Below are 25,205 nucleotides of genomic sequence, written 5' to 3'. Positions count from 1 at the left end.
GCTTACACGTAGATGCAATTTTCAGTCAAGATTCACACGTGATCGTGAGTAAGATAACCGAATGCAGTTTTTCCATTAAAGGTTAAACTGCCGTCTCGTCGCCAGTGGAAAGCGAAATTTTCAACGGGATAATCAGCGGTGAATAATCGACTAATCGTCGCAAGAGGCTGCAACGATTGCACAGCATTCCTTGACGAATCTTACCTATTATCTTTTCCTTCTCACAGAGTCGTAGCTATTTCACGATGCGACGAGATTTCGCTTCAACATCTCGATCGGCCGCATATGCGGAAGCGAAACGTCATTTGGACTTTTTGCTGGTTCTTCTTGTATATAATAATACTCTTTAATACTGCTTGTAATTATTCTGACAAACTTGAACGACTCTCTCACTATATTCGTATATTATTCTACCATTTTTATACGTACATACGCAAAAATTGACAGTTTTAAAATATCTAAATCGCGTCTGCGTTGACTGACCTTTGTTTTTCTCGACATGCACTGTACTTTAGCTGCGTAAATTTTCTATGGACGTTTTACCGCCGACGAGACCGTGGATTCGGTTTGAAAACTCGTATCGACCAATTATAATATCAGACAACTCGACCAAAACGTGATCAATTCACTCGCCGGCGACTCAGCGACGCTTCAATTGACTCGATTGACAGTTTCAGATTTCGCTCGTTGATAAAAACAATCGACGATCTGTACTTTCCATGGTAATTAGATCGTTCTCGATCGGTTTATTCTATGTAGGCATATTATGTACAAGGCGTATTATGTATACTACTTATTTTCTCTTAGAAATATCACTAATTATACTTATTGTTAGGCATATTTACAGTTATTACTTAAATCCGTAATAATCATTTACATTACAAATGATGAAACGCGCTAGGTATTTACAATTCTATGAAAAGTATATAAATTATTTATTCACTGATTAAATTCATGCATATATATGTACATAAATCTGTATGTGTGTATTAATTCCTGACATGTATACAGGCGATGTAAAACTATTTACACTCTATAATTGATGTATATGTATAACCCGTAATTGTTGCAGACTTTTTATTCATTTTGAAAATTGCCTTACAAAATTATCTCTGATCATTGAAATTGGGTGGTTTTCTTCAAATTAGACCCGAACATCGTTTCACTCGATTCGGTGGTCACTTGAAGCTTTAAAATTTATTAAAATCGTATACGGGTCGTTTTGTCAAACAGTAAATATTATCGAATGCCGATTTAAGCGTAAATTTGATAATTCAGAAAAACGTGGGCTTCGCCACTGTCGCATGGATCGATGGTCTCATCGTATCTAGTTACAACTTGGAAAATCCAACGGTCCATTTTAGAGAAAATAAAATTCATTTAACTCCATGCTTATTGTTGTACAATAGATACTATATTTACGGGCAACCATGAATCTTTTACGAAACAATTTCGCTCATGGTTATTACGACTGATTTATTATACGCATCGGACGTTGCTGACAAGTTTGACTGATTTTCATGTTTCATTCGTATTGTATTATATCAATATATTAATACTTCTTTTGTAGCAAAACGTTCAAAGAACGATGTATCAGATCACGCGTATAAACAAATTGAGGCGTCCATTTTAAGGTGGAAATTCTGATTGCAATAATAGTTTGAATAAAGAAAATTTATAAAAAACATAAATATGTACAAAATATACCTCAAGGAATTTAAAAAGGCGATTCCTCAGTAATAGAATTTTTTTTAAATCATATCCTTAAACGCTGAAATTTCGACTCATGCAAAATTAAATAAGACAAAATCGTGTCTTCCAATAACACCAATAATACCAATAATATGTCCAGCTTGAGATAATCCCACATAATAACTTTAATCTTGACAAATTTGATTTTCTTATCAACGAAAATTGAGAGGAAGCGCTTGGACGTGTGTAAAAAAAAAAAATTATTCAACTAATCAATGAGATTGACTGAGAGAGTGCAGTCGATAAAAGCTCTTCAAAGATCCTAGTCATAATTTCCAATGGACAATTTCACCGCACAGCGATGAGCAAACTACACGACGGATTTGCGCGTATAGATTTTATTCCGACGTTACGAGCTGACGATCGTCATTTTTCAAGCCAATCATCTTTAGGCCGTATATATTTGTGTGTATAAATTTTATTCATAAGATCTGGTACTGAGTCAGTAACGTGTAGACGATAACCCAGATAACCAAGGCGATAATAACCGACACGAGGAATATCGTCTTGAGATGATGCCAGGGGCTTTCGGGCCGAGGCTCGCCTCGGCTCCTGGACGTCTTGCACCCTCCTTTCCCGCATGGAATTCCCTCGGGCGCCGGAGCCGGCGACGACGTCGTCGGCGTCGACGTCGCGACGCTCGCCGTTGGCACGGAGACCTTCACTTCGTTCATTTCCGTGTCCCCGGTCTTTTCGGCGGCCGATTTCGGAGCGTCGAAGTTCGTGTTCTCCATCTGAAAAGAATCGCACAAACCGTTATCATTGCAATTTCATTCCATTTCGTCGAATTCTATGACAGTAGTTTTGGATTGAAATGTATGAGTATAGAAAATACTTTGATTAGCTTAATTTGTTTAATCGTTCGAAATAAAATCCGCGTACTGTAAAATACGGTATAATTTGATCTAGACGGTGCAATTACATTCAATGATCATAGTTCAGGTATCACATATTTCTTTCACTCATATAAGGTCAACGTACGAACAAAGATCATACAGATTGTCGTTATTGTACATCCCGCAGCTTAAATTTATCGCGATCTCTGATTTCGATTTTATTATAACTCGACGTCTCGATCTAACTTTGGGTATTCTAAATGAATAATAATTAACCAATATACTGAAAAAGTTTAATTGGTTCAGATAAACTCTCGCAACATTTGCTCTCTCTCTCATACACACACAAGTATAACGTTACGTTTACGAAAATTTAGAGACATTGAGAAATGCATGCGTCCATGCTTCGTTATCTATGTTTAATACCATTTCCTCATTCGTGTGTTGGAAAAAATGCGACTCTAGTCTTCTACTACAATGCAACCGTCTTTGTACATTAAAAATGATCCCATTAATTTCACAGCTGATTCGAACAAAGCACAAATTCCAATCAGACATTCGTTATAGTATAGACTGCTAGCTTATCGCTTGTCTACTTTAAGTTATAAAACACAGAAAAAAGGAAAAAAATTTAAACGATTAGATTAATCTACCAAATCACGTGGGATGAATTTACTATATTCGAAGTTCGGGAGGATCGCGTCTTGCTTGGGAAAAAGTCTTGATCTGGATCCGGTCCAGCGCTGAATACCGGTCTCATGTTTCCAGCACAAACTCGGTCCAGGTACGGGCAGGGAAAGGGATAGTCCCACATCGAGCTGGGGGACGGAACGACGACCATCTAGTCGTGGGGAATATAGTCGGGATCGGGAACAGAGGAGAAGGTCAGGACGGTCAAATGGTTGTAGGGTTGCTTAGTTTTTTTACTTTATTTTACTTGAACCGGAATTTCGCCGAAAATTTCGTCCATACGGATCTCTCGAAATACGATATATGCCGATATTTCGTCCCCTAATAGCTGTAGTTGTTTTAGAAAACTGTATATACATGTATATATATATATATATACATACATATATATATATATATACACATACATATATATATATATATACATATATATATATATATACATGTATATATATATAGCCTAGACTCACGTTGTTGAGATGATATCCGTGACAGTTAACGAAAGTGTTGCCATGATCGGTCATTGCGATGATAAAAAAAAAAATCGTCGACGCTTGTGATAAAACACTGAAAATCGCTCAACAAGAATAGATTCGGAACAAATAATGATCGAGGCTATTTTCCATCCCGCTGTATAATCCGAGATTATTTTCCTGGGGGAAGCTCATTCCTGCAGATATAATCCAACGACGCTTTATTTCTACATAAAACGCGTTTATCAATGCACGTCCAAGCTCTTTGGCCGTTTTTTTTTTCTTTTTTCAACACGAGTATCTCTTAATTGTGTAAACAATATTTTACGGTTCGGTTGACCGAATCACAAGGCGTCATGGTTTTTTAATTTCCCCCCTTTGTCTTTGGCCGATCCGTTCGGACGCGCGATCAACGGTAGACTGATTACGAGTGAATCCGTCGCTGTGACGGGATTTAGAATCGTATCGTCACCCGGCGGTTATCAGGTTTGACCCCTGATTCCACTTATCTCCACATGCGACCACCTCTCGGTTTAGTCCGCGTACGAACATGTGTGTACAAACTTATAGGGGAACGGTCCAATCGCCCAGCGGGCATCCTTATCAATCAATTGTGGACTTCAGCGTTTAATGCCCATTAATGTATTGCGATTTGCACGACAATTTAACGTTACGCGCGACGAATATTCCGTTCCGCGTGTAACAAGGTGTTACATATTTCTTGCTCGATAAGCTTCGATGTATGATATTATAATTTGCGGCAAAAATTGAAAGAATACCATTTTGGTGAAATTCGAAGAGACTCGAAACAGCGAATGTTCTACTCGTGTACGTTTGCTGGTGGTTTTGTTCTTTTTCTGTTAATCACGTATTAGATTAGGTGGGAAACTCCACGGAGTTTTGTTGTGTACAAGCACACGAGATGGCGAAACTGAAAAATATTATTGTACAACCGCAAGACGCGCAACTTTATGTATGGGGAAGTTGCGGTATGAATGAACATAACAACTGTGTGTGACTATAAATAGACGATAACCTGCGGTGGAAGATACGATTGAGAATCGTATGCGAGTCGTACGTATTAATGAGGCGTTATATGCTAGATGAGAAAAGTCAGCGACTGAATCAGAATACGTAATTTCAACACAGATCATGTCACATTTTACATTTCACGTGAGTCCAGCAATAGAGTATATTGATAAGACTGAAGAAGATTACTTTTTCTTCTATAAATACGAAAACAAATCTAAAAACTACGATTCGCATACAATGGTCTAGTAAATTTCCACTTGATACACATTTTTTTTGCAAAATATTTTTTACCTTGCGTAATTTAGTGAAGCTCATTTGGCTGGCTGTGAGAATTTTGCCACAGGTTTAAAAATTCTCATAATTACATGGACGTCGCGTCGTAAATCGTGGCAGGCGGATAAAATTTCTGAGTATCTACTTCGCTGGGATTTTCTTACAGATTTTTCAATCGCCAACGAGCCGCGAAAAGTTGCGGAAAAGAGCTGTCATATCATATTGTCAGTGTCAAATCGCGACAGCGCGCCATCTGCACTGATATTTTCGCGATTTGTGCGTAAACAAGTTTAATTGATACGGTGACATTGTTTTTAAACTATACGCACTTCCTGAACAACACGACGAAATTCGCAGAATTAAATCTTCTGAGGAAAAATAATTTTAACCGTACGAATATTGAAATAAGAGCATCAGCATTGACTCGTTTTAAATTGAAAAAAAAAAAAAAATTGACTTACTAGAAAATACGGGAGGAGAAATGATGAATAAATAAACAACTCAGCAATATATACATCGGTGTTTTTACTCCTCATCGATAAGTGGCAAAACTGATGCAGAAATGTCGGAACAATTGTTTGGTTCATTGACGGCACTGGTAGAAAGTGACTTTTGCTACACGCCTTAGGAGATTTTTATTTCGACTCGTAGATGTGCAAAAAATTAAGTAGACTGTGTCCAGTATATCTCCTCTCAAGTGGTATAATTAATGGGGCTTAAATATCGTCAAATATGCTTCATCCGCATTAAAGTTTCAGCCCAAACAACTTTCAAATATCAATAAACGTGAGATGATCGCAATTGCCTCGTAGAAGAAAGTCGGGGGCAGTCGCGGTCATTACAATCCAATCGATCATCATGCACGCGTCATTTAAATTAATATTGAAACGAGCATGTATACCTCTGCTACCGCTTTAATTAGTATACATCATTCATGTGACAGCATTTTTTCTTCTCTTTAATTCCATTTTTCAATTTCAAGTTCTTGTGCAGCTCTGTGATTTAAAAAAATAGAAATAAAATTTCTTTTTTCACGACTGTCACAATGATCAATGTGATATTTAATGGTAAATGCAGAGGTCGTTTGTCCAACCGTAAATGACCTAGATTTCAACTCGTATAAGTTCGCCCGACTTGAGTTGCATACGAGAAGCTGTACCAGAGGGCACATGTCTGCAAAATGTCAATTTCGATCTTGCGAAAACCCGGATATTTTCCCCGCAATTTCCGGAGACTTATTGACTTATTGATTTATATACCCGAGAACTTCAGACCCTGGGACATGGACTTGTTCGTGTTATAATGAAGTCCAATTTCAGCTACGGCCGCGATACTTGCTATACTTACCTTAAGAGAACGCGTAACAGCTGATAACTTTTTATAACCAAGTTATTGCATAAACATTTTAAAAAAAACCCTAATCCATGAATCGCTGCGGTGTGTTCATTCAGTGTATAGTTCGATTCTATTCAATAACGATCGAGTCGTAATTTTGCATCAGACAATTGCAAGTACCAAGCATCGTCGATAGACGGATCTAGAGCGCGACACGGCCGGATAAATTTAATTGTTAAACATAATTAATAACACGAAAACAAAATTTTTTGAAAAATTGGCTGAATCATGCGCACTCAAACACTGAACGTTTCTCACTTTCCAAATCGCAATTAGGCGCAGATCATGCGCTGTGATGGTGTAACAATTATAAAAAAAAAAAAAATTAACAAATAAAAATACAAAATTGTTCATCCTAACACAAAGGTGCAAAGGAATGGTGAATTTTAATGTACGCAGCACGCAACTCCCGTGCGAGAATCGTGTGTGTAACAGTACCATCAGTCTAGCCGTACGTCAGCCTTCCGGCAATTTCAGTCTATGCCCGGGTATACGGTATGTGAGAGGCAAAATCAAACGTGAACTTTCACTTTTTACTGTTTATGGGTTATATATGTTTATAGTTATCGGTTATTCTCTGACACTCTCTCCGCCACTCTCACTATATCGAGACAGCGTCATACTTTTTTACTACAAACCTACTCTTAAAATTCATTGCTGCCTATTTAATCGTAAAATGGGGAAATCATTTGTAAAACTTGGACATTGGACGGGGCTACTATTTATGAATACGTAGTGTTCACAAACAACGTATGCAGAATTAACAGCGATCATAACGTAAAAATTTTTTTCGACAAAAGAGACCAAAATTTGAATAACACTCGGAGATTTTTTTCCCAAGTTCAAGTTCGAGCGCGAAAGAAGAACGGATTGAAAAAGTTTTGTCAGGATAGGTAATAAATGATAATTTTATTAATATTACTCGGTCTTGATTCGAAAGCATCTTAATCGCGAATGAGTAACTTTTTTTTTTTCTTATACGCTGTTTCGTACTTCAATCATCTTCTCTAAAACATCTCGGTGAAATAATTTATCTTACTTTTTGGCGAATTTGCGAAGCCGTTCTCCAATGGTAATCCTTCTACCCAAAAAAGTATTGACAGAGGCAGGCGAAAATTTTATGAATATCGAGTGTCCGTGCACTTGGCGAATCTATCATACACTGTGAAGTCGACGTGTATTCGTCGCATCGTTATGCTAGAAACTCAACCGCTTGCTAAGAATTCCGATTGAAAGTATTTTGAATGTTGGTGGAGTGTTTTTTCAATTGGTGTGAAAAATAAATAAATAACAAAACAAATAAATAACAATACGTGAAGGACTTTGAAACGTGCGCGTATTATTGTGCAGACACATTCCATTTCTAATAGTAACTACTGCGAGTTATCTGCATTTTTACAATTATTGACAGCTCAAATACCTGCAGTTTTCAAGGCTATACATGCAATGCACCAACAACTTCGCCGTCACTTTGTCAATAACTGTGGTTAGTACTCGTCTATCGATGTTAGAAACATTTTTATAACCAGATAACTGAAATAACATGTTTTCTTTTTTATCGTTTCCCGAAGCACGAATACCGCACATCCGGCTCTACCGCAACTGACTGACTTATTGCGATAAAGTTTAGCATCTGTTGTAACGAAACTCTATCTTATGTTGCATTTCTCAGGCGTTGATTCGGTAGTAAGACCCGTATCTGTGACTACACTGTAATCGTATAATTTCTGTTTTTTACCGTCCAGACTTCACTGACGAACTTGCGAGAACTTTGTTGGGAAGAGGATGTGATAGAACTGAACAGATTTGTTGGATAAAGAAAAACAGAAGGGAAAAAATATCTGTAACTCGAACTACGAAGTAAGGGAAAATAAGAACCGGATACGCTGTTCGAGGAAAAACGTTGAACCTGTGTTAGAAGATGCCACAGAAAATAAATGCATACAATGTAATTAAGCTGCCTGCATACTATTATGAATAATTGCTTCAATCAACGGATGACAGTTGTCAAATTCAACGAACCCGGGACTTTCCGCGTGAATGGTAATGATCGAAGTACTTACGTAGAAATATTTGTATTAGAAGCTTAACGGTGATTAAATTTTGCAACTCGCAAAACAGTTGACAAGTAACGGTGCTGCGGCGTTAAACATTAATCGACATAACTTTGGTTACGTGACGAGTAGGGAATCGGTGAAGACGATTCGATTGGAATTTGTCGACGACGTAATGATTGTGTGCAGAAAAAAGATAACACTGTGAATTTGAAAAGTACTCGCATGGAAAGAACGAATCACGCTGCATAATTAAACGGTTATTGTTTAGTAAACGCATGCAGTTGTATAACGAACGCGAATATAACATTTTTCATTCTCTCTACCTCGAAACCTGCCTCGCCTTGCAGGATATTAAAAACCGCGAGATAAATGTTCGCAAGGAATGTTCACCTTGGGCCTTTCCGTGTTCCGATGCGTCAGTGGCGGCACTAAAGCCGTACTTTTAACTTACAATAGTGGCACGGAGTTTACGAAAGAAGAGATGAGAATGAAAATCGTACGTCGTAATGAATCGAACATATTTTGCAAGCATAGGTTTCTAATAATTAATGCAATACTCTCGTGCAACTGATAACTATAATAAATTCATCGCTGTTCCTGAGATGTGGATAAGAGTTTATGAATTTTAATCGAACAAATATTGCGATTAAGATATATCCCGTACCTGTTGTGGATGCCAGGTGTACTTGAAAAACTTCTTGAAGCATTTGACGCCAGTCGGCATTTTTATTCGATCATTAATCACAAAGTATCACCGGATTATTTTCAATCCAAATTTTCACACGACCCACACGGCATGTCTCTTCGAAGCCGTATACGTACATGTAATTACGCTCGCGAATAACGAAGTTTCTAACGCAAATTTTACCGATCACCGTTCGCGTTTCTCATTTCGAATTCTAGCGATTTGAAAAAAATTAATCCGCAGTAAAATGCCGGGCTAAATTCTCCCGGTTTTTTATTCATTGGAATATTCAATTTTCCACAATATTATTCACCGATATTACGTAAATAATTCTTTCAAAATCGACGAAACGCACGCCGGCGATCAAACACTTTCCCCGTTTGCGCGCTACGCAACGTAACCCAGCTTTTCGGCAGTTCAGAATCAGTTCAGTACTGTGACGATGACGTGTTTCGAACCGTGCTGAACGCGCGCCTGTCGCGCAGTGGCAAACGTCACTGATCTCTCTTTACTCTACACGACGTTCCACAATCCACGCTTTACCTCCTACCTCCTCGGAGGTGGAACCTTACGATTAGCCGCACTCTCTGTACGTAACGCTGCGATCTTTTACACTTATACACTATGAGGTGTACCATTTGACACAGTCAATTGCACATTGCGTGCTCTTAAACGTGCACAAATCATGCCTGCACAGCGTCGCGGGGTGTCAACACTTATTTCGACGATCATCTGGCAGAAATATTCAAATAACGATTGTTTGTTTCACGTAACAATAACGCCGGATGATGCGGTACGAATTGTGTAACTGAATTGCGTACCACTCGTCGCAGGAATTGTACGTACATCCTTTCGGGCTATTGTCAGGTGAAGCAAATTATTATTATTTGAATGTTTGTGCTGTAACTGCAGGATATCTTGATATTTTTGTAATAAAAATAAGAGACGCTTTACTTGGTCGGTGAGATTGACTACGGCGAAGAAAAAAATGTTTTCATTTAAGGGGAAACCCGTGTATGAATAAAATAAATAAATTTGCTACCAAATTCAATGTACCGATCGTGGAATGTATAATTTCCTTAATTTTATTGCTGCACGGTATAATATTCATTGAATGCAGAGATTTTTCTTCAAGAGTTCGATCTTGTAAACTGATAAAGGAAGTTTGTACATGAAACATCGATGAAAAACATCGTTTGAAGATGTGATTTCTAGCATAAAAAACACTGCTACGTCAATAACGTGGATACATCGATAGATTTTTTCGATTGAGGAAGAAAGTTTCTGTGAGTGGCCATTAGACCCGAATTTACTGGCGACTAAAATTTAAATTTACCGGATACGTTACAATATGAGTCAAAGAAACTTACTTCGATTGCGGTGTTAATTTTGGATCGAAGAGGAACTCTATACTGCTGACGAAACTTATGCAAACTAACTCGAAATACGCTTCAAAAATATTTTAGTTTCTTTCACGTGCAAACTGCAGCCGTGCATCGATTGGCACTCCCTGATGACCGCTCACTTTTCACCGTCGCACTGTCACTAATTGACGTGCGTTTTCCTGCTCGATAAATACGCGCGAAGAATGACTTTTATACATCCGTGCAAAATCAGCTGTACATATATTTGCACACCTCGAAAGCGTCTGTACGAACAATCGTGCGCATATAATATTAAGTGTAGACCAAGGAAAATGATTTTACAAAAATTTAGAGTACAGCGGTTTATCAAATGAAAGTGATACACACTTTCCTGTGACGAATATTCTCTCTTCTGCGTTATGTACATTATTACTTATTTACCATGAAGAATGGGGAGCATCAGTTTCGAGACAATCATTGTAAATCTTATAATTTATTTACACACAGTGACAAAAAGCTACATGTGATTTTGCGAATGTCGTTTTAGACTGATTCACGCATTTCAGATGGCGTTAAATAATTTCAGCAACTAGATGTAGGTATAATGCATGCGGTTCGCAGTATGTGACTCATTTCTTAATTTTGAAGTCGCTGAATTGAGTTTCCGTGATTTCTTTCTCGCTGCGGAATTCAGCTTTTTCGATCTGTGACTGTGGACTCCCTGTGTACTGCAGCCACCGTTTCCTGCGAACAGATTTCTCCTTAAAATTTTTTATCGACATCGTGCGCACGCTTTACCGCTTATATTCCTTACACGGGTAAGTATTTTGAACATCATTGAACTGCAGCGAATTCTTTCGATGTATACTACATATATAATATGTGAAAGAGGAATAGAAATGGCAGGAAAATTTGATTGATTGTACGGTTACGTAATTGTAATTTTATGCATTGAAGAAAACAACTTACATGTCTTCTACTTTTCCCTTATCTCCTTCCACGTAACCGACGACGGTCCCTCGGTCCGTATTTCTGCACCATCCCTTGAGACCCAATTGCCTACCCTTTTCTTGAGTGTACTAGAAAGTAGTTACAATGTTTGCCTGATGAATCGTCAATTCAACGCTTCTCAAAATATTTCAATCTTATCGTGATGCCCTGGTCAATTTCGACGTTGACGTATATATCTTCAAATATAGAAATTCACGTATCTCAAACGCGAAAATTGGCTTAACAGTCTTGTTCTATACGCAGATCGGAACAAAAATACTCCAACACATTTTAATTTGGCGCAGAAATAAGGAAATGGTATAAATTATCGAATTTACTATTTCGATTTCGTAGAATCCTTGCCATTTATTTATTTCCGTGTGAAGTGAAAATGCATTGAAGTATTTTTCTTCAGAATCGCGTACATACTTCGATATTTGGAGATGTATAAGACAACGTCGAGATCCGCGTCTTTTTTGCTGATCTGTAGGTACAAAAGTCTCCAACGAAAGTTCAGCTGAGATATACGTGTATCGCATCATACGAAAGAGAAACTGCGTCGGTGTCTTTTTTCTTTCTTGTTGTTTCATCTTTAATTTCTAAAATAAAAAGTAAACAAATTGCTTCTCCTCAACGTATTCAGTTCCTTTTAAAGTCTCTACGGTACAAAACGATACCGTCAGTTACTTCGCGGCAAACACCTTTATTACAGCTAGCTGGTAACTTATGCGTATAATGCAATACCAGACACATTATAACTTCTTAGATTCAATAGAGCCGAAATGATCCGGATGATTCTGACAACGTACTATTATCGTCAATGTCTCTTTCATCATCTATTCACCAGGCTAATCGATAACGGTACAGGACCGAATGACGCAGGAGTGATTCAGTTCTGAATAGTTTCGGCTAACGGGAAAACGTAACAATTTCACGGAGTGCTCGTCGATCGAGCGACGAAAGTGCAAATCGTAAATGGCTAACGGTAAGTCGGCGGTCTTCCTTACCGATATTTTCCCCGTACGCTAGATGCCGCCATAACGCCGCACTTTTTTTGTATCCCGTGATGTCAGTGCCTCGAACAGTTCGAACGTGAACTACGCACGCGTTTGCCAGCTCGTATAACCTGCTCTATCGACGATAGGGAGCCGAGTTGAGTTTTTAAAGTTACGTCTGCCTACCAAATCGGCAATGAACGAGACACCGAACGAGCCGTCGATGAAGGTCAGAAGATTCAACGGGGATAAAAGTTGACAGGTTTTTTTCTAACCGCGGCGTCGAATTGGCCAAAAACTTCTTGAACTTTCTGAACGAGTCGTGTAACGCACGAGTTGTCTCTTCGTACGTACCATAATACGTGTATTAATCAAAACGCACACTGCACACTGCGGTTGCTTACCTTTCGGAAGAAGACACCTGTAAAAGAAAAAACGTTGCAGCTGTGTACGAACGTGAATCACGCGACCGTAAAGCGACGGTTATTTCACGGTTAAAGAACGAATCCTCTTACCCTGAACTCTCCCGAATACTTCAAAGTCTAGACCGACGAGCTGCTTCGCAGTCATCTCGACTTTCGCGTAATGGATATAATATATCAACAGCACCGCTCCGATACCCAGGATCAGGAGTACAGCCGCCGGTCGTCTCGGGCTGAACATAGGTACAAACGAAAATAACAAAAGTACGGAGTGAGAGGAAGAAAAAATTGAAGGAAAAAAATTCGGCAGTCACTTTCGCACGCGACGCAGGCGATGTGGCGGGAATATATTTGTCTTCTTATCTTCCTACTTTACCTCACGGCTCTGCCAACGTCGACGTTCTTCCTTCCATTTCCGCTTTTGTTTACTTTCCGAACTCGTTGGCACTCGTGTCTCGTCGAACGACAAACAGCCTGAAGTTAGACCCGAAACCTTTTGGACAGATGTCGCTCGCCTCGCGGTCCGTTATTCGCTTCGATCTTTCCGACAGTGTTAAGTCCGTGTTTCTGACTCATTGTCAGCAATCAGCTGTTCGCTTCGGGTCTCGACGCGTATCCCCCTCCGTAGGTTCTTATCGATTATAAAACCGCGAGGAAAATTCATACCAGCCCGTGTAAAACGCGGAGGGATTTATTTATCTCGGCAGTGCGGCCTCGCCGAGGGCGGATAAAATGCTGTTCATCGACCGTCCGCGTCGCCGTAAATGCGATCTCCAAATTTCTTCACCGTAAACGGAATTCGAGCAGCGTCGACGTAATTGTCAATTCTGTGTTTTCAGTGAAAATTTAATCGACGAACACGTTACTTCGCTTCGCCGTATCGACGACAGAGCGCGTTGACGTTTGCCGTACGACGTTTGTCCGGTCGTCGATGAACGCGGCGTATTTATCGCGATTCGCACGTGCTCTCGAGAGGAAAAAAAAACGTCGTTAATTAACCGCTTATCGTGGCGCGGCAGGAACGAAGTCAATTCGGTAGCTTGCTATCTTATAATTTCAATATTTTCGTAAGGTAATTCATAATTACATGCACCATTCGTCCAACGTCTCGTGTGCGCGAATGAAGACGCATGATGGGGGTTTTTACCCTAATCAGTGCGTTTCGTTGACGGTTTAATGTCTGGTGATGCCAGGTAAATAATCGTTTCTTTCTCTTATATGTATATGTAAACATCGGTAAACTCAAAATTAGATCTTATATTGACACACACGCGAATTCCTCGCGAATAAATATGTATTTATGCAGATCCCTGTCTATGTACTCGCGGATTGCGTTTGACCTTGAATTAAATTGCTAGTGCAAACCTGATAATTGACTATTTGCGTTTGTCAGACTTAGACACGACGCAATCTGGCTTACTTCCTTACTTGACGCTTTAATTAAGCTATTTCCGTTACTTTTATTTGAAAATATTTTATTTGTTATTTTTTTTTTTTCAAATTCTGTTTGTGACGATATTTAAACGAATCTGAGGATCCTTGTGATAAAAGGATCAGGGTATAAGTTTATTTGTTCGGTTCAGTCGCACCCTGCGTCACAAAAAGTGACCTCATACCTATGCAATAAATTAGCATCTAAAAACATTCCACTTGTCGTTATAATTATTAGAATGTATCATTTCAAAAGTTGTAACGATCGTTTTCATCGTGATATTGAAAATTTCAAATTACGAACTGCACCGGTTACTTACTAGTCATTTTTGCTCCTAGTTGAGCAAACGTCTAATTGCGAGGTTTTTTTTAAACAAGAGACACGTCTAGATTCTACACCCTGCGATTGTCGTTTTCTATATTTCCTCTGACGAAATAATACGAAAAGTGAAAAAAGAAACAATGACCAGTTTATCGGTAGCCTTCAGCTTCCTTTTACCTGCGTCATCCGAATCTGTACCTTCGAAATGCCATTGGTTTTTTTTTTTTTTTCTTTTCTCAACCTTTTCAAGGACCTTACATCTCATCACATATTTTCTCACGCCTATATTGCATGTGGTACGCTTATCTTCTAAACAAAACAATGACGGCACCGCTTCCCTTTATCTCAATATCAAACTGGCTCTAAAATGTTGAGAATTGGAAAATTCTTATTTCTTTGCAGTTGACTGCTACGCGAATCATTGTAAATGGTAAACCAATCGATGCAAATTCTGAACGCATTTACCGCGAGCTGTGGAGACGAAAAATATTTACGTCGTAAATAAATCGGTCATCCAACGCTCTTTTTTCTCCCCTCTCTCTCTCTCTCTCTCTCTGCAGCATTTTACACTCTCTGCCTCAAGGCGATATACCCTAATTTAGTCAAGAGCATATCCGGTTTTCTTATCCCTGGAGGATACCGTGGATTATATACAGTACGTACATATCCACAGAGGTTAATAAGACGGACAATAAGAGATGAATGATAAGCGACAACGATTTATTTGAATTACGAAAGCGGAATGAAAAACAAACAAAACAACTCCAGACTTCCGCATCATGATGCGGATGCAATTATGCGCGTACTTGAAACTGCAGCTAAATTTCCGTATGATATCGGACTTACGGAAAGAAACATAACAAAAAAACAAAGAAAGATCAAGGTTTATAAAGTCTTGGTGAAGATAATATGTGCAGTAGTTCCATCTTGCTAAAAAAAAAAAATCCCTGTGGTACAGGAAAAATTTTAGGAAACGAAAACTAAAAAAATTACAACTGCATTTCGGGTATAGATTCGTTGTTAGCAACAACGTCAGGGAGATTGTATATTCTTTTACAAATTACTTTTTCATCAAATAATTTATAAGGCTCGGCTGTTTCTATGTGAATGAAAAATAAGTCGTTACTTTTATTCCGAAATAAATTCCCTGTAACAAATGTTCTCGAGACAGCTTAAAAAAAGACAGATTACGAATGTACAATCGTTACAAATATAACATACGGACGAACTAATGAGATTCGATTGAATAAATGCGTTATTGCTATTGAAAATCTATGACTCAACCGCAATTTCCTTTCAGTGAGACTTTAATTCTTAAACCATGTACCAGTTATTGACACGCTTAAACCTAATTATGGAACCTTATATTTTTCAAAATTATAAATTGACGATACAAATTGTGAACTTCCCCATGACTAAAACCAGTCGCTAGAGAGTTAGGCAGTACAAATTTATTTCTTGGTAATTTGAACGCTAAGCATCAAAGAGACAGAGCCAAAAAACAATTGAGACAAGGTCAATAACTGGGACAATTACCTTACGCGAATTCCTTATGCACACCTACTCGGCATTGCATATATGGCAATTTGTCGGAAATTTTTTTTGCTCACGTGGGTTTCGCTGGCGCCGGATTCGATAAAATAGTCATGATGCGGGTGATTAACGAAGAGAATGATGAAACATACAACAGCAAGCTAATTCGATCGATCGCAACGTCGTCAGGTTCACATGCATCCATAAATTGTACGGAACCGATGATTCATTGGTCCTTTCGCTACGTCAACCCGTTCACTTTAAAATGAAAAGATTGAATCAAAATGCCTTTATTCCAGTAAAGAAATACTATTTTTCTACGATTTTGAGATGTTTCAAACACGTTTCAGATATTCAGTTGTTTTCCTTTTTTTTTTTTTATTCTGTCAAAATTTGCGCTTCATTCGCCGTGCTAGAATAATATAACAAAGTAAATAGTAAAAACAAAATTTCTCCCTATTTCGCAATATACTTGACAATTATTTAATAGACAGTAAATCGTAAAAGACGAAAATCAAGATTTTACACCGTTATACTGTACGAAACAGCGAATGGGTTAACAGTGAATCGGGTCGGTTAGTTCGAGCAGCAGCGTTTCTGCACTCGTAATTTAAAAGGTCCTGACTCATGGTACAAAAAAAAAAAAAAAAAAAGAAAAAGATGTTAAAAACGAATCGGCGACTGGGGGAAAGGTACGAAAATAAATTTCAAAAAAAAAAAACTGGAGTCTGCCGGAGCGGCGGGAGCCTTTCGAATTACGAGGGAAGGATTTTGCGTGGGCGAGCAGCAAGTAAGTAGTCGGGCATTCGCTCGCTACTCGCATCACCCTCCCGTAAGTGCAGTGAGAAAAGTCCGTGAGAAGTCTCGGCGCGAGCTGCGCGCCGCGAGTTGCGCGTCGGCCGATTTGACACTGCTAAACAAAAAAAGCTGCACGGGGTATTAAGTCGGGGAGCCGCTCTCTCCACGCCAGTTCTCAATCGTACGTACTTCGCGATGGGTGAGAGCCGCGCGACCGTCTTCGGGCTCCTTCGAAATATTTCTTGAGGATTAAGGCGGTGGCGTGTGTATCTACCTACCTACCTACCTAACTACACGCACGAATCACACACGAAAGTACGATATTATTTTCACACGCATACATCGGTAACTATACGAAATTTAGTGACGGATCATCGCGACATTTTTTTTTTTTTCTTTTTTTTTTTTTCTTCCACCAATGCAAATCATTGCACGGTACAGTTCTACGCGTGTGTGTGAATAATTTGTGTGAATTTCGTTCGTTTCGTTTTTTTTTTTATTTTGTTATTAATTTAAAAAAATTTTCTCCTTGTTATCTATTGTTTCTTTTAATTTATAATACAAGTATTACTTGTCATCGACTCGTTGTATTATTTTACACATCGATCAACGACGCGGTAAATGGAAATTTTTATTTTATTTCTGTTATAAATTATTATCGTCACCGACGGTTGTAATTATTATACGAGTGAACGAAATATCGATCGGCCGATGCAGTAATCGGTTTCGACTGTATATGTATATACATATATATATATATATTATCGATATATCTTATTCATCGGTAAAACCGATGAAATAAAAATCGTAATATCTACGGTGTGATATTTAAAATCGATAAACTTCCGCATCTACGTGGACTTATCTGCTATATACTGGATTTCTTTCATCGCGATATTTGATAAAAAAAAAGTTTTTATCATCCCACTTCGTGAAAAATAAACACACGCTTGAACGTACGTGTTAACGTATCTGTAGGGTACTTGTATAAATAAATGCTTACTATCCACATTAATATGTAGATCGGTGCTAAACAACGCAGTCTGAGTCACGTGCTTCGATTTGTGCATTGTGACCATACATTGATAATAACAACATCATCGAGAAAATAAGAAACAAATGTAATAACGTAAAACACGTCAACGAATTATTGATAAATAATAATAACAATAATAGTAACCCTATAATATCTGTGCTGTTTAAAAAGTTCATACAATACAAATATACACCCCCTGTTATATATTTCAGTGAAGTTCTTGTTACGTGTTTAAAGAAAGTGGTGGAAATTGACGCTAAATATTACCAACAAGAACAAGAAGAATAATGACGGCGATGCTGGTTTCCGTGGCGGAGTTGTCCAATATTTTCTCCGTCCTTGCGGTATTGATATGCTTCTGCGGGGTCATCCTGTTTATCATGAGGTACTGTCCTAACTACATATATATATACACAGATATAGATAGATAGATAGATGTAGATATGCTTCAACTGCACGTCATTGCTATCGTTACAAGTATAGTCACATTTTCTTTTCTACGCCACTATCGACATGCGGTCATATAGTAATTAATATAAGAATATTCAATTTCGTTTTGCGAAACAAAAGATTGGGGGAAAAGTGAAAAAAACCTACTTGGAAAATCGATGAGTATTATCTTACATGGGTATGTGTTACATCGAAGCGAAATATCGAGAGACTCGCACGTTCGGTTCGTTTTCGACGTCGATTTTTTACGATTAGATTGAGCAGGAAATAATTATAATACGTTTTTGATACGTGAGTAAAATATGAATGTAGGAACCGAAATCGCTTGCTTCTATGTGTATTGAACGCAATTTTAACGACCCGACATGACTCCCACGACGGTGAATTCCCTCCGGAGCATCAACGAATTTATACATTATATAAATCACGAAGCCGCCCCCAAAATGCGGGATGTTGAAGTAAAATGTAGAGAAATACTTACCCGTGTAGGATCTGTTTTCACAATCCGACATTTCCGCTTTCCGTACACGTGAAATCTACCTGACACACATCTCCATGTAACGGGACAAAGCAAACGTAGATTTACCAAAAAACCTTCTCTCGTAGTCAGCGTTCCTCGTAACGTTCATTCGACTTTTTCCACTCTCATGCTTCAATGTAGATATTCATTTTGTCTTCGTTCAGTCGTTATAACAATATATTATAAATTGTATTATCGCGAGCTGTTGCGAAGCCAGACGGGGCGGATGAATGAATGAACAAATGAGGAAATTCCCGTAAGTCTTCCATCGGTGTCACTGCCCGAATAACGAGTGACACGGTTTTATAACCTAACGGAAAAAAGCTCGTGCGATGATTTATTTCTCATTATCGTCAGTCCGACAGTCGGTTCGTGCCGAGGCGCACAAATGAAAGTTTCAAACCTTCCTGCATCCTGCGGGCGTACGATGACAAAATTGACAACGGTATGGATTTAGAAATTGCAATATACTACAGATCTCAAGTATGAAATACATTTTGCGTGGTTTTTCTAACTCACAGTCAGATACGATAATTTTATAGTTTAAAAGTAAAAACGAGAAACTTGTTTTAACCGTATTTCCGAATTTCTTTTTGTGTTTTTTTTTTTTTTTCTTTCTTTCCATAAAAAATCTTCAACAAGAAATCACGGATACATACATACATACATACATATATATATATATATATATATACACAAGTTTCTCGTTTTTACTTTTGAACTATAAAATTAATGTATCTGAGTTATAAAAACCACGTAAAAGGAAAGACGAAAATTCTCCTAAATATCATCTGTATTCCATTATGTTGAATCCCGTAATTTGTTCTTGGAATCCATCAGTTAACGAAGTATCAATTGCTTATATATGGGGATTTTCACACCAATTAACGTAAGTAGACGGTTGATCGCGAAGTTTTTTGATTCCATTAGGGATTTTTTCTTGATTTCCTTTTTCTATTTTCGTACCATTCAAAATCTATTATAATCCATACCGCACCTCCGATTTTATTACTGATTGTTTTAAATTGTGTTGAAATTTTTCGAAGAGGTTTTCGGGGGTCATACCAACATAGGAAAAATTCATCGACGAAATCAATAAATTTCATGGTATATATATAGCACAGGCTTATCATAAGCTTCGACGGATGAAAAACGTTTCTCCAGTTATCAATTTTTTGTTTTAATTTTTGACATGGTTAATCGTGATCGTGAATTGGGATGTTGTCAAACATAATGGTAATCAGATTCCTCTCATATACGTATAATACATGAATAGTTAGACCGACAACGAGAAGGTCGTGTTTTATTTTTATTTACATTCGGAATCGAGAATCTGTGTCAAGCTCTGTACGTAACTTGCCTCTCAACTCCAAGTTTTACACACGCGCATATACGTATATGTATACACACCTATGTACGTATTATACCTACAACACTTCTCTACATGTACCAAGCGATGTTTCCACGTCACACGCACACACACATTATACATGCATGCAGACTCGCGGAAAGATGAAATATTCTCACCTGCGTGCGAAACGATATGCCTAATGTGCCTAATCGTAAGTTTTCTTCTCGTCTCGTCGTGGTCTCGTAGCATTCGCAAAAGTTAGCCTCGTTAAAGTTCCTTTCTGCACAGTAGATTTCACGTTCCATCGTACCTGTACATGTCATGTGTGTATTACATACGTATAATACGCATTTACACAGCGAAATTTTAATCGACGATTTCGGGCTTATATTTATATTTTTTTACCAACAAACATACAATGTAATCGGCTTACCTGTAAAACTCTCCCCGTATAAGATAGATAGAGGCACACTGATTTTCTTTCCAGGTCAATGCTAGACCTTGAATCGAATGAATGGAACAGAGACTCTCAATGCTATTGTGCTTATAATATATATATATATATTATAATGATGATTATATATATATATATATATGTGTGTGTGTGTGTGTATACATGGTGTTTCGTTATTTTAACGCAGTGAGAGAAATCTACTGGCAATTTGGAACGAGGATCGCGAGGTTCCGAGTGAGAATTATTTAACCTGCGTAGGACTTGGAAAAAAAATAAGGTAAACAATGATGAGAATGAATAGAAAAAGAAAAAGTTTAAAAGCTCGTTACATCCGTGAACGTCGTTTATCCCCGAGCGGTAAGGAATAAACTGGTTCGGCTTCGCTCTCACGTCCTGGGACAACCGGAGGTTGGGATGTTTGCGATATCAACTATATATTTGTTCGCAAAATTTGTGGAATAGTTTAAAGAGAGTGTGCAGTTCACAATATCGGTAAGAAAAGTTATGCCCGAGGTCGTCGAGTGTTGAAATGGACTTGATAGTGTCGAACGTAGGGATAGGAATGATTTTGTGAGGTAAAGAGCAGGAGTAAGCGAAAGAAGCGCAAATCAAAAATGGTGAGGAATAGAATTAGCAGAGTCAGGCGAAAAGCGAGCGGCGTGAGCCTGAATGGAAACAGGAGGACAGGAATTAGACGATAAGGTTACTTCAACGATCGTGGGAGAGTGACGAGATGACTTTTGAGAGATGTGAAAAAAATTCAGGGATTCTTCGCAAAGTTTTAACTACATTATCATCCGTAAGTTGGCAGACTCAAAAAAGTTTCAGTGTTGTTCCACAAAAATTGATATTCGGAAAACGACTGTTTCCTAAATACGACCCAGTGTTCACACGAAGAGTTGAATACAGAATTATTGCTGTAATTCTTCCACGGTCTTGCAGAGCCACGTTTATGTTCTTGTTTTCTTTTTTAAATTTTTAACGTAGATGAACGCGAGGTTGGGTAAAAAAAAAATCAAAAAAATAAAATTATTTAAAAAATTCACATTTGCAGTAATGTTTTATACTGCTAAAAGTTCCTAATATCCTGCATAGGTCGATAGCGTTTATAATTGGTAGTTTCATAAATTCGACGTTCTTCTTTGTAAAAGAACATGTCCACGATCAAATTCTTCTTTTTTTTTGTATTTTTATCGCTTCGGCTTTGACTTGTAAAAAATATGCGGATGTATAATAAATTTACCACTTTTTGTTGCCATTTGAAGAGTATTGCCGTATGCACACATCAATATGTCTCGTTATGCCTGGGAAAAAAAATTGACAACCGGCACCTCGAACGTATCCGGGTGTTTTTTTTTTTCATTTTTTATTTTTTCGAAAAAAAAAAATTGGAAAATACTTTTATTAGTTATGAATTTTGGTATACGGTGCACCAGTAAAACAAACTGTATATTTCTGGATATTTTAATTCGACTTTTTTATAACGCGTCAGAACCCGGAAGATACTTTATTTTCGTATCGGACTATAAATACGATATTTTTATGCGACGTCGTTACATAATATATAGTATTCATGTAACAGGGATGCATCAAGGATGTTATAAATTTTCGTTAACGTTCATTCGTGACCCTTGAACTACTGCAGGTTGATAATATGTACGTACATATATATATATGTGTGTGTGTGTGTGCTATATTTTCTAGTTACGATTCTTTTCTCTTTATTACCTGTGTTTTAAAATCGACCAACCAATGTCACAAGTTCTATCGGCGTTACCTTCATCAATGATAACGGAATGGTTGGTTTACATCGAATAAGTTGAGAATGAAAGAGACGAGACGATGATAGAAGAAAACACGTCTAATCGCGAGATTGCCTTTCAAATTACAAGAGTCTTGCAATGGCGTATGGACTGTTGCAAAGCATGCGAGACCCTCATTTGCGCCGATTAGGCAAATTGACCAATTTAATTCTTCACAACTGGCTTGATTAATTTTATGAGAGAAATTTTGTCGTCTGGTTATTTGCCGAGCCAAACTCGGTTTCACCAACAACGTGTCTTATTCTCGTCGTCGCCGCGACATGCACATATTTGCAACCCCATTTTTGTTGTCACTTACGTCATGCGGTATTACCGAGCGTGCTTTATCTCCGAAGTCCAGCCGGCTTATCGTGGACAATATATGTACACATTATACATATATATATGCGTATGTACGAGTTCTCGTTAATAATAATTGAGCACAATCAGAGCTGCGTTTGTAACAAAAGGAATTGATTGCCTCGTGAATTGATGCAAAGGGAATAATGAAATATTTTTTCTTCGTTCATGTATACCGTTATTGAAGATGCAAAAATTCCTCCTTCGTTGCAGACGACGTATGTGTGTATACGTATATATAAGAGAGAGAAAAGGTTCGATTCAATTTTCTCCGATTAAATTCAGGTCAGATTTACCCTTCTGATTCACGAACTTGTTATCCACTTTGTCGTTCAATTGTAGAGATTATTATACCGTTATGAATACGTCGCCGTGTGGATACCAACGCTAGTAAAGTTTGTAATATCGCTTTACACGAGTCGCGTTGCAGCTAACAGCAGCAGCAGCAGCAGTGACTAACGATAAGCCGGCTTGTACAGGCTTCCGTATCATTTCTGGCTGACGCGAAACTTTCCTCAAGCTACATGACTATTTAATATTCGATTATCCACGCATACTTTATACATCCTCCCGCCTATCCACCTAGCAGGCATCAAACTGTATGAAATTTAGAAAGTTCGGAAAATTCGAGAAACCGATAATCTTTATAAGTTATACACTCACGCCGCACGCTTGGAATGATCGAGGATTCACGAACACCTATATATATACATGTGTATGTATAATACGATGGGATAGAATTACGAATGAATCGGCTAATTCATCAACAGCCGTTGTAAACAATAAACAAGCCCTGCAGTCTTTTCTGATTATACAATTTTGTTTTTCTTCTCTTACCATGTATATTTCTACAAACAATACGACGCTTAGTTATTCGGTATATATCGTTATTTCAGTCCCAACGATGCTTTACGCCTCAATTATTCCATGATCCACTCTAACCAGACTCTGTTTTAATCGTCATAATTGTCTAAAAAAATCACTTGACTCGTCTCGGAAGATAATTGGAGCTGAGTGCATGCTCTCGAAACCACTGCGTGTCAAAACTCGGAACTCTTATATGTACGTTATACGGGCGCCGAATATTCTGAGAGGAAATCTATCTCACGTGTTTAGATACTTCTCAAGTTACTGCCTGTTGAAAGAACTGCGCTGAAAAATAAGATTTTCGTGGTCAGATCAGGCGAATCGATACGCAGACTTGAAGACTGGAGATCGCGACTGACGCACGGGTTTCCTTTTTGTTTTTTGTTTTTTGCTTATTAGCGATCAATATAGAAAGAAATTGTAATTAAATTAGGAAAACGTCTTCTGTTTTCCACCAAATGTTTTTCAAAGTAAATTTATTGCGAGTTGTTATAAGTTTGTAATTGTGTACGTGTTCTTGTATTATGTAAAGATTGCGTTGTTGGGCGTAAAAACTTTTTGTTGGATCTCCCTCAAGTCCAACAGTCAAAAGTTAAGAAAACAGAAGTTCGCCGCTTAGAAAATGAAACAACTTCGTTACTGTAAGATACATGTGGTTGATATTGATCAAGGCGAAGTCGATGATACAAGTTGTCAGCAAATTAAGAAAAGATTTTACATAATTGGAACGTTCGAAATGATTGAACTCTCGGATGTTTTTCACTCGGTTCTAATGTTGTTGAACTCATTTTTCTCGCCAGCCGGATCACTACGAATTATTATGCGACAAACATTTGAGGAATTTGTACACATTTATTTAATACGGCTGTAACGCGTGCGTATACGGAATAAATTGTTGAAGAACATTTTCACGATGGAAATGACGATTTTCAATTAACGTTAGAATCGTACGACAGTCACAAAACTTTGATTATCCCGAACTAGCTTGTCTTAATTATAAAAATATTTTTGACAAATAGTTGATACCTCAGCTTGTGATATTCGAATATTTTCAGATACATTTCTGTTGTATTGTGCAAAAGAGACGTCGTTTCGTTATTGTTCACCGTCATCGATGCCAGTCAAATTGTTGTGTCACTCAAATTTGTCAATTTTTTTTCTTCGCTTATCAAACTTACCGACTTTTGACTGTGGCGGTCTTGCCTGTTTATTATCAAAAAGCCGCGAAGGTAATATTTCGGAATCGTATACCGATAAATTATCCATTTGTGATTGTGATTTATATTTCTCATATATTTAACGTGACGCGCATTGCCG

At 37.9% G+C, this 25,205-nt stretch overlaps 3 protein-coding genes across 11 annotated transcripts in view; 1 reads left to right on the top strand and 2 right to left on the bottom strand.

Annotated features, from left to right (window-relative positions):
* Window positions 1-385: 385 nt before the first annotated feature.
* Window positions 386-9,708, bottom strand: LOC124176243. Of its 2 annotated transcripts, none has more exons than XM_046557229.1 (2): window positions 9,173-9,708; window positions 386-2,486 (listed from the first exon to the last, which is right to left on the bottom strand). In XM_046557229.1, the coding sequence occupies exons 1-2, from the start codon at window positions 9,230-9,232 to the stop codon at window positions 2,175-2,177; spliced, it is 372 nt and encodes a 123-aa protein (XP_046413185.1). In that variant the 5' UTR covers window positions 9,233-9,708; the 3' UTR covers window positions 386-2,174. The 2 variants fall into 2 exon arrangements, with proteins under 2 accessions (XP_046413185.1, XP_046413186.1); XM_046557230.1 differs by lacking the exon at window positions 9,173-9,708 and adding an exon at window positions 3,749-4,214.
* A 1,323-nt stretch (window positions 9,709-11,031) lies between these two features.
* On the bottom strand, window positions 11,032-13,813 carry LOC124176244 (acylphosphatase-1-like). Of its 2 annotated transcripts, none has more exons than XM_046557231.1 (5): window positions 13,341-13,813; window positions 13,058-13,197; window positions 12,947-12,963; window positions 11,527-11,636; window positions 11,032-11,301 (listed from the first exon to the last, which is right to left on the bottom strand). In XM_046557231.1, the coding sequence occupies exons 2-5, from the start codon at window positions 13,110-13,112 to the stop codon at window positions 11,187-11,189; spliced, it is 297 nt and encodes a 98-aa protein (XP_046413187.1). In that variant the 5' UTR covers window positions 13,113-13,197; window positions 13,341-13,813; the 3' UTR covers window positions 11,032-11,186. The 2 variants fall into 2 exon arrangements, with proteins under 2 accessions (XP_046413187.1, XP_046413188.1); XM_046557232.1 differs by lacking the exon at window positions 13,341-13,813 and adding an exon at window positions 13,279-13,297.
* A 193-nt stretch (window positions 13,814-14,006) lies between these two features.
* Window positions 14,007-25,205, top strand: part of LOC124176239 (cell growth regulator with RING finger domain protein 1-like) — a 58,040-nt gene continuing 46,841 nt past the window's right edge. Inside the window, exons 1-2 of one of the 7 annotated variants that reach the window (XM_046557217.1) lie at window positions 14,007-14,157; window positions 18,297-18,469. In XM_046557217.1, coding sequence (XP_046413173.1) covers window positions 18,372-18,469 — 98 coding nt within the window. In that variant the 5' untranslated portion in view covers window positions 14,007-14,157; window positions 18,297-18,371. Of the gene's footprint in view, window positions 14,158-16,712; window positions 18,470-25,205 lie in introns of those variants that run through there. The other 6 variants (XM_046557218.1, XM_046557215.1, XM_046557216.1 and 3 more) reach the window with 6 other exon arrangements.

The sequence above is a fragment of the Neodiprion fabricii genome, chromosome 2 (genome assembly GCF_021155785.1).
Source record: "Neodiprion fabricii isolate iyNeoFabr1 chromosome 2, iyNeoFabr1.1, whole genome shotgun sequence".
In the NCBI taxonomy this organism is placed as follows: domain Eukaryota; kingdom Metazoa; phylum Arthropoda; class Insecta; order Hymenoptera; family Diprionidae; genus Neodiprion; species Neodiprion fabricii.
The sequence above is the reverse complement of the archived record's forward strand: the minus strand, read 5'-3'. Positions and strand labels throughout refer to the sequence as shown.

Bases quoted from the DNA above. Each gene is read 5' to 3' on its own strand.
- LOC124176244 (XM_046557231.1), bottom strand. From the start codon at position 13,112: ATGACTGCGAAGCAGCTCGTCGGTCTAGACTTTGAAGTATTCGGGAGA. The intron at 11,302-11,526 runs GTAAGTTGTTTT...ATCTGTTCGCAG, and splicing joins AAGGGAAAAGTAGAAGACAT to GAAACGGTGGCTGCAGTACA.
- LOC124176243 (XM_046557229.1), bottom strand. From the start codon at position 9,232: ATGCCGACTGGCGTCAAATGCTTCAAGAAGTTTTTCAAGTACACCTGG. The intron at 2,487-9,172 runs GTACGGGATATA...GATTCTTTTCAG, and splicing joins ACACCTGGCATCCACAACAG to ATGGAGAACACGAACTTCGA.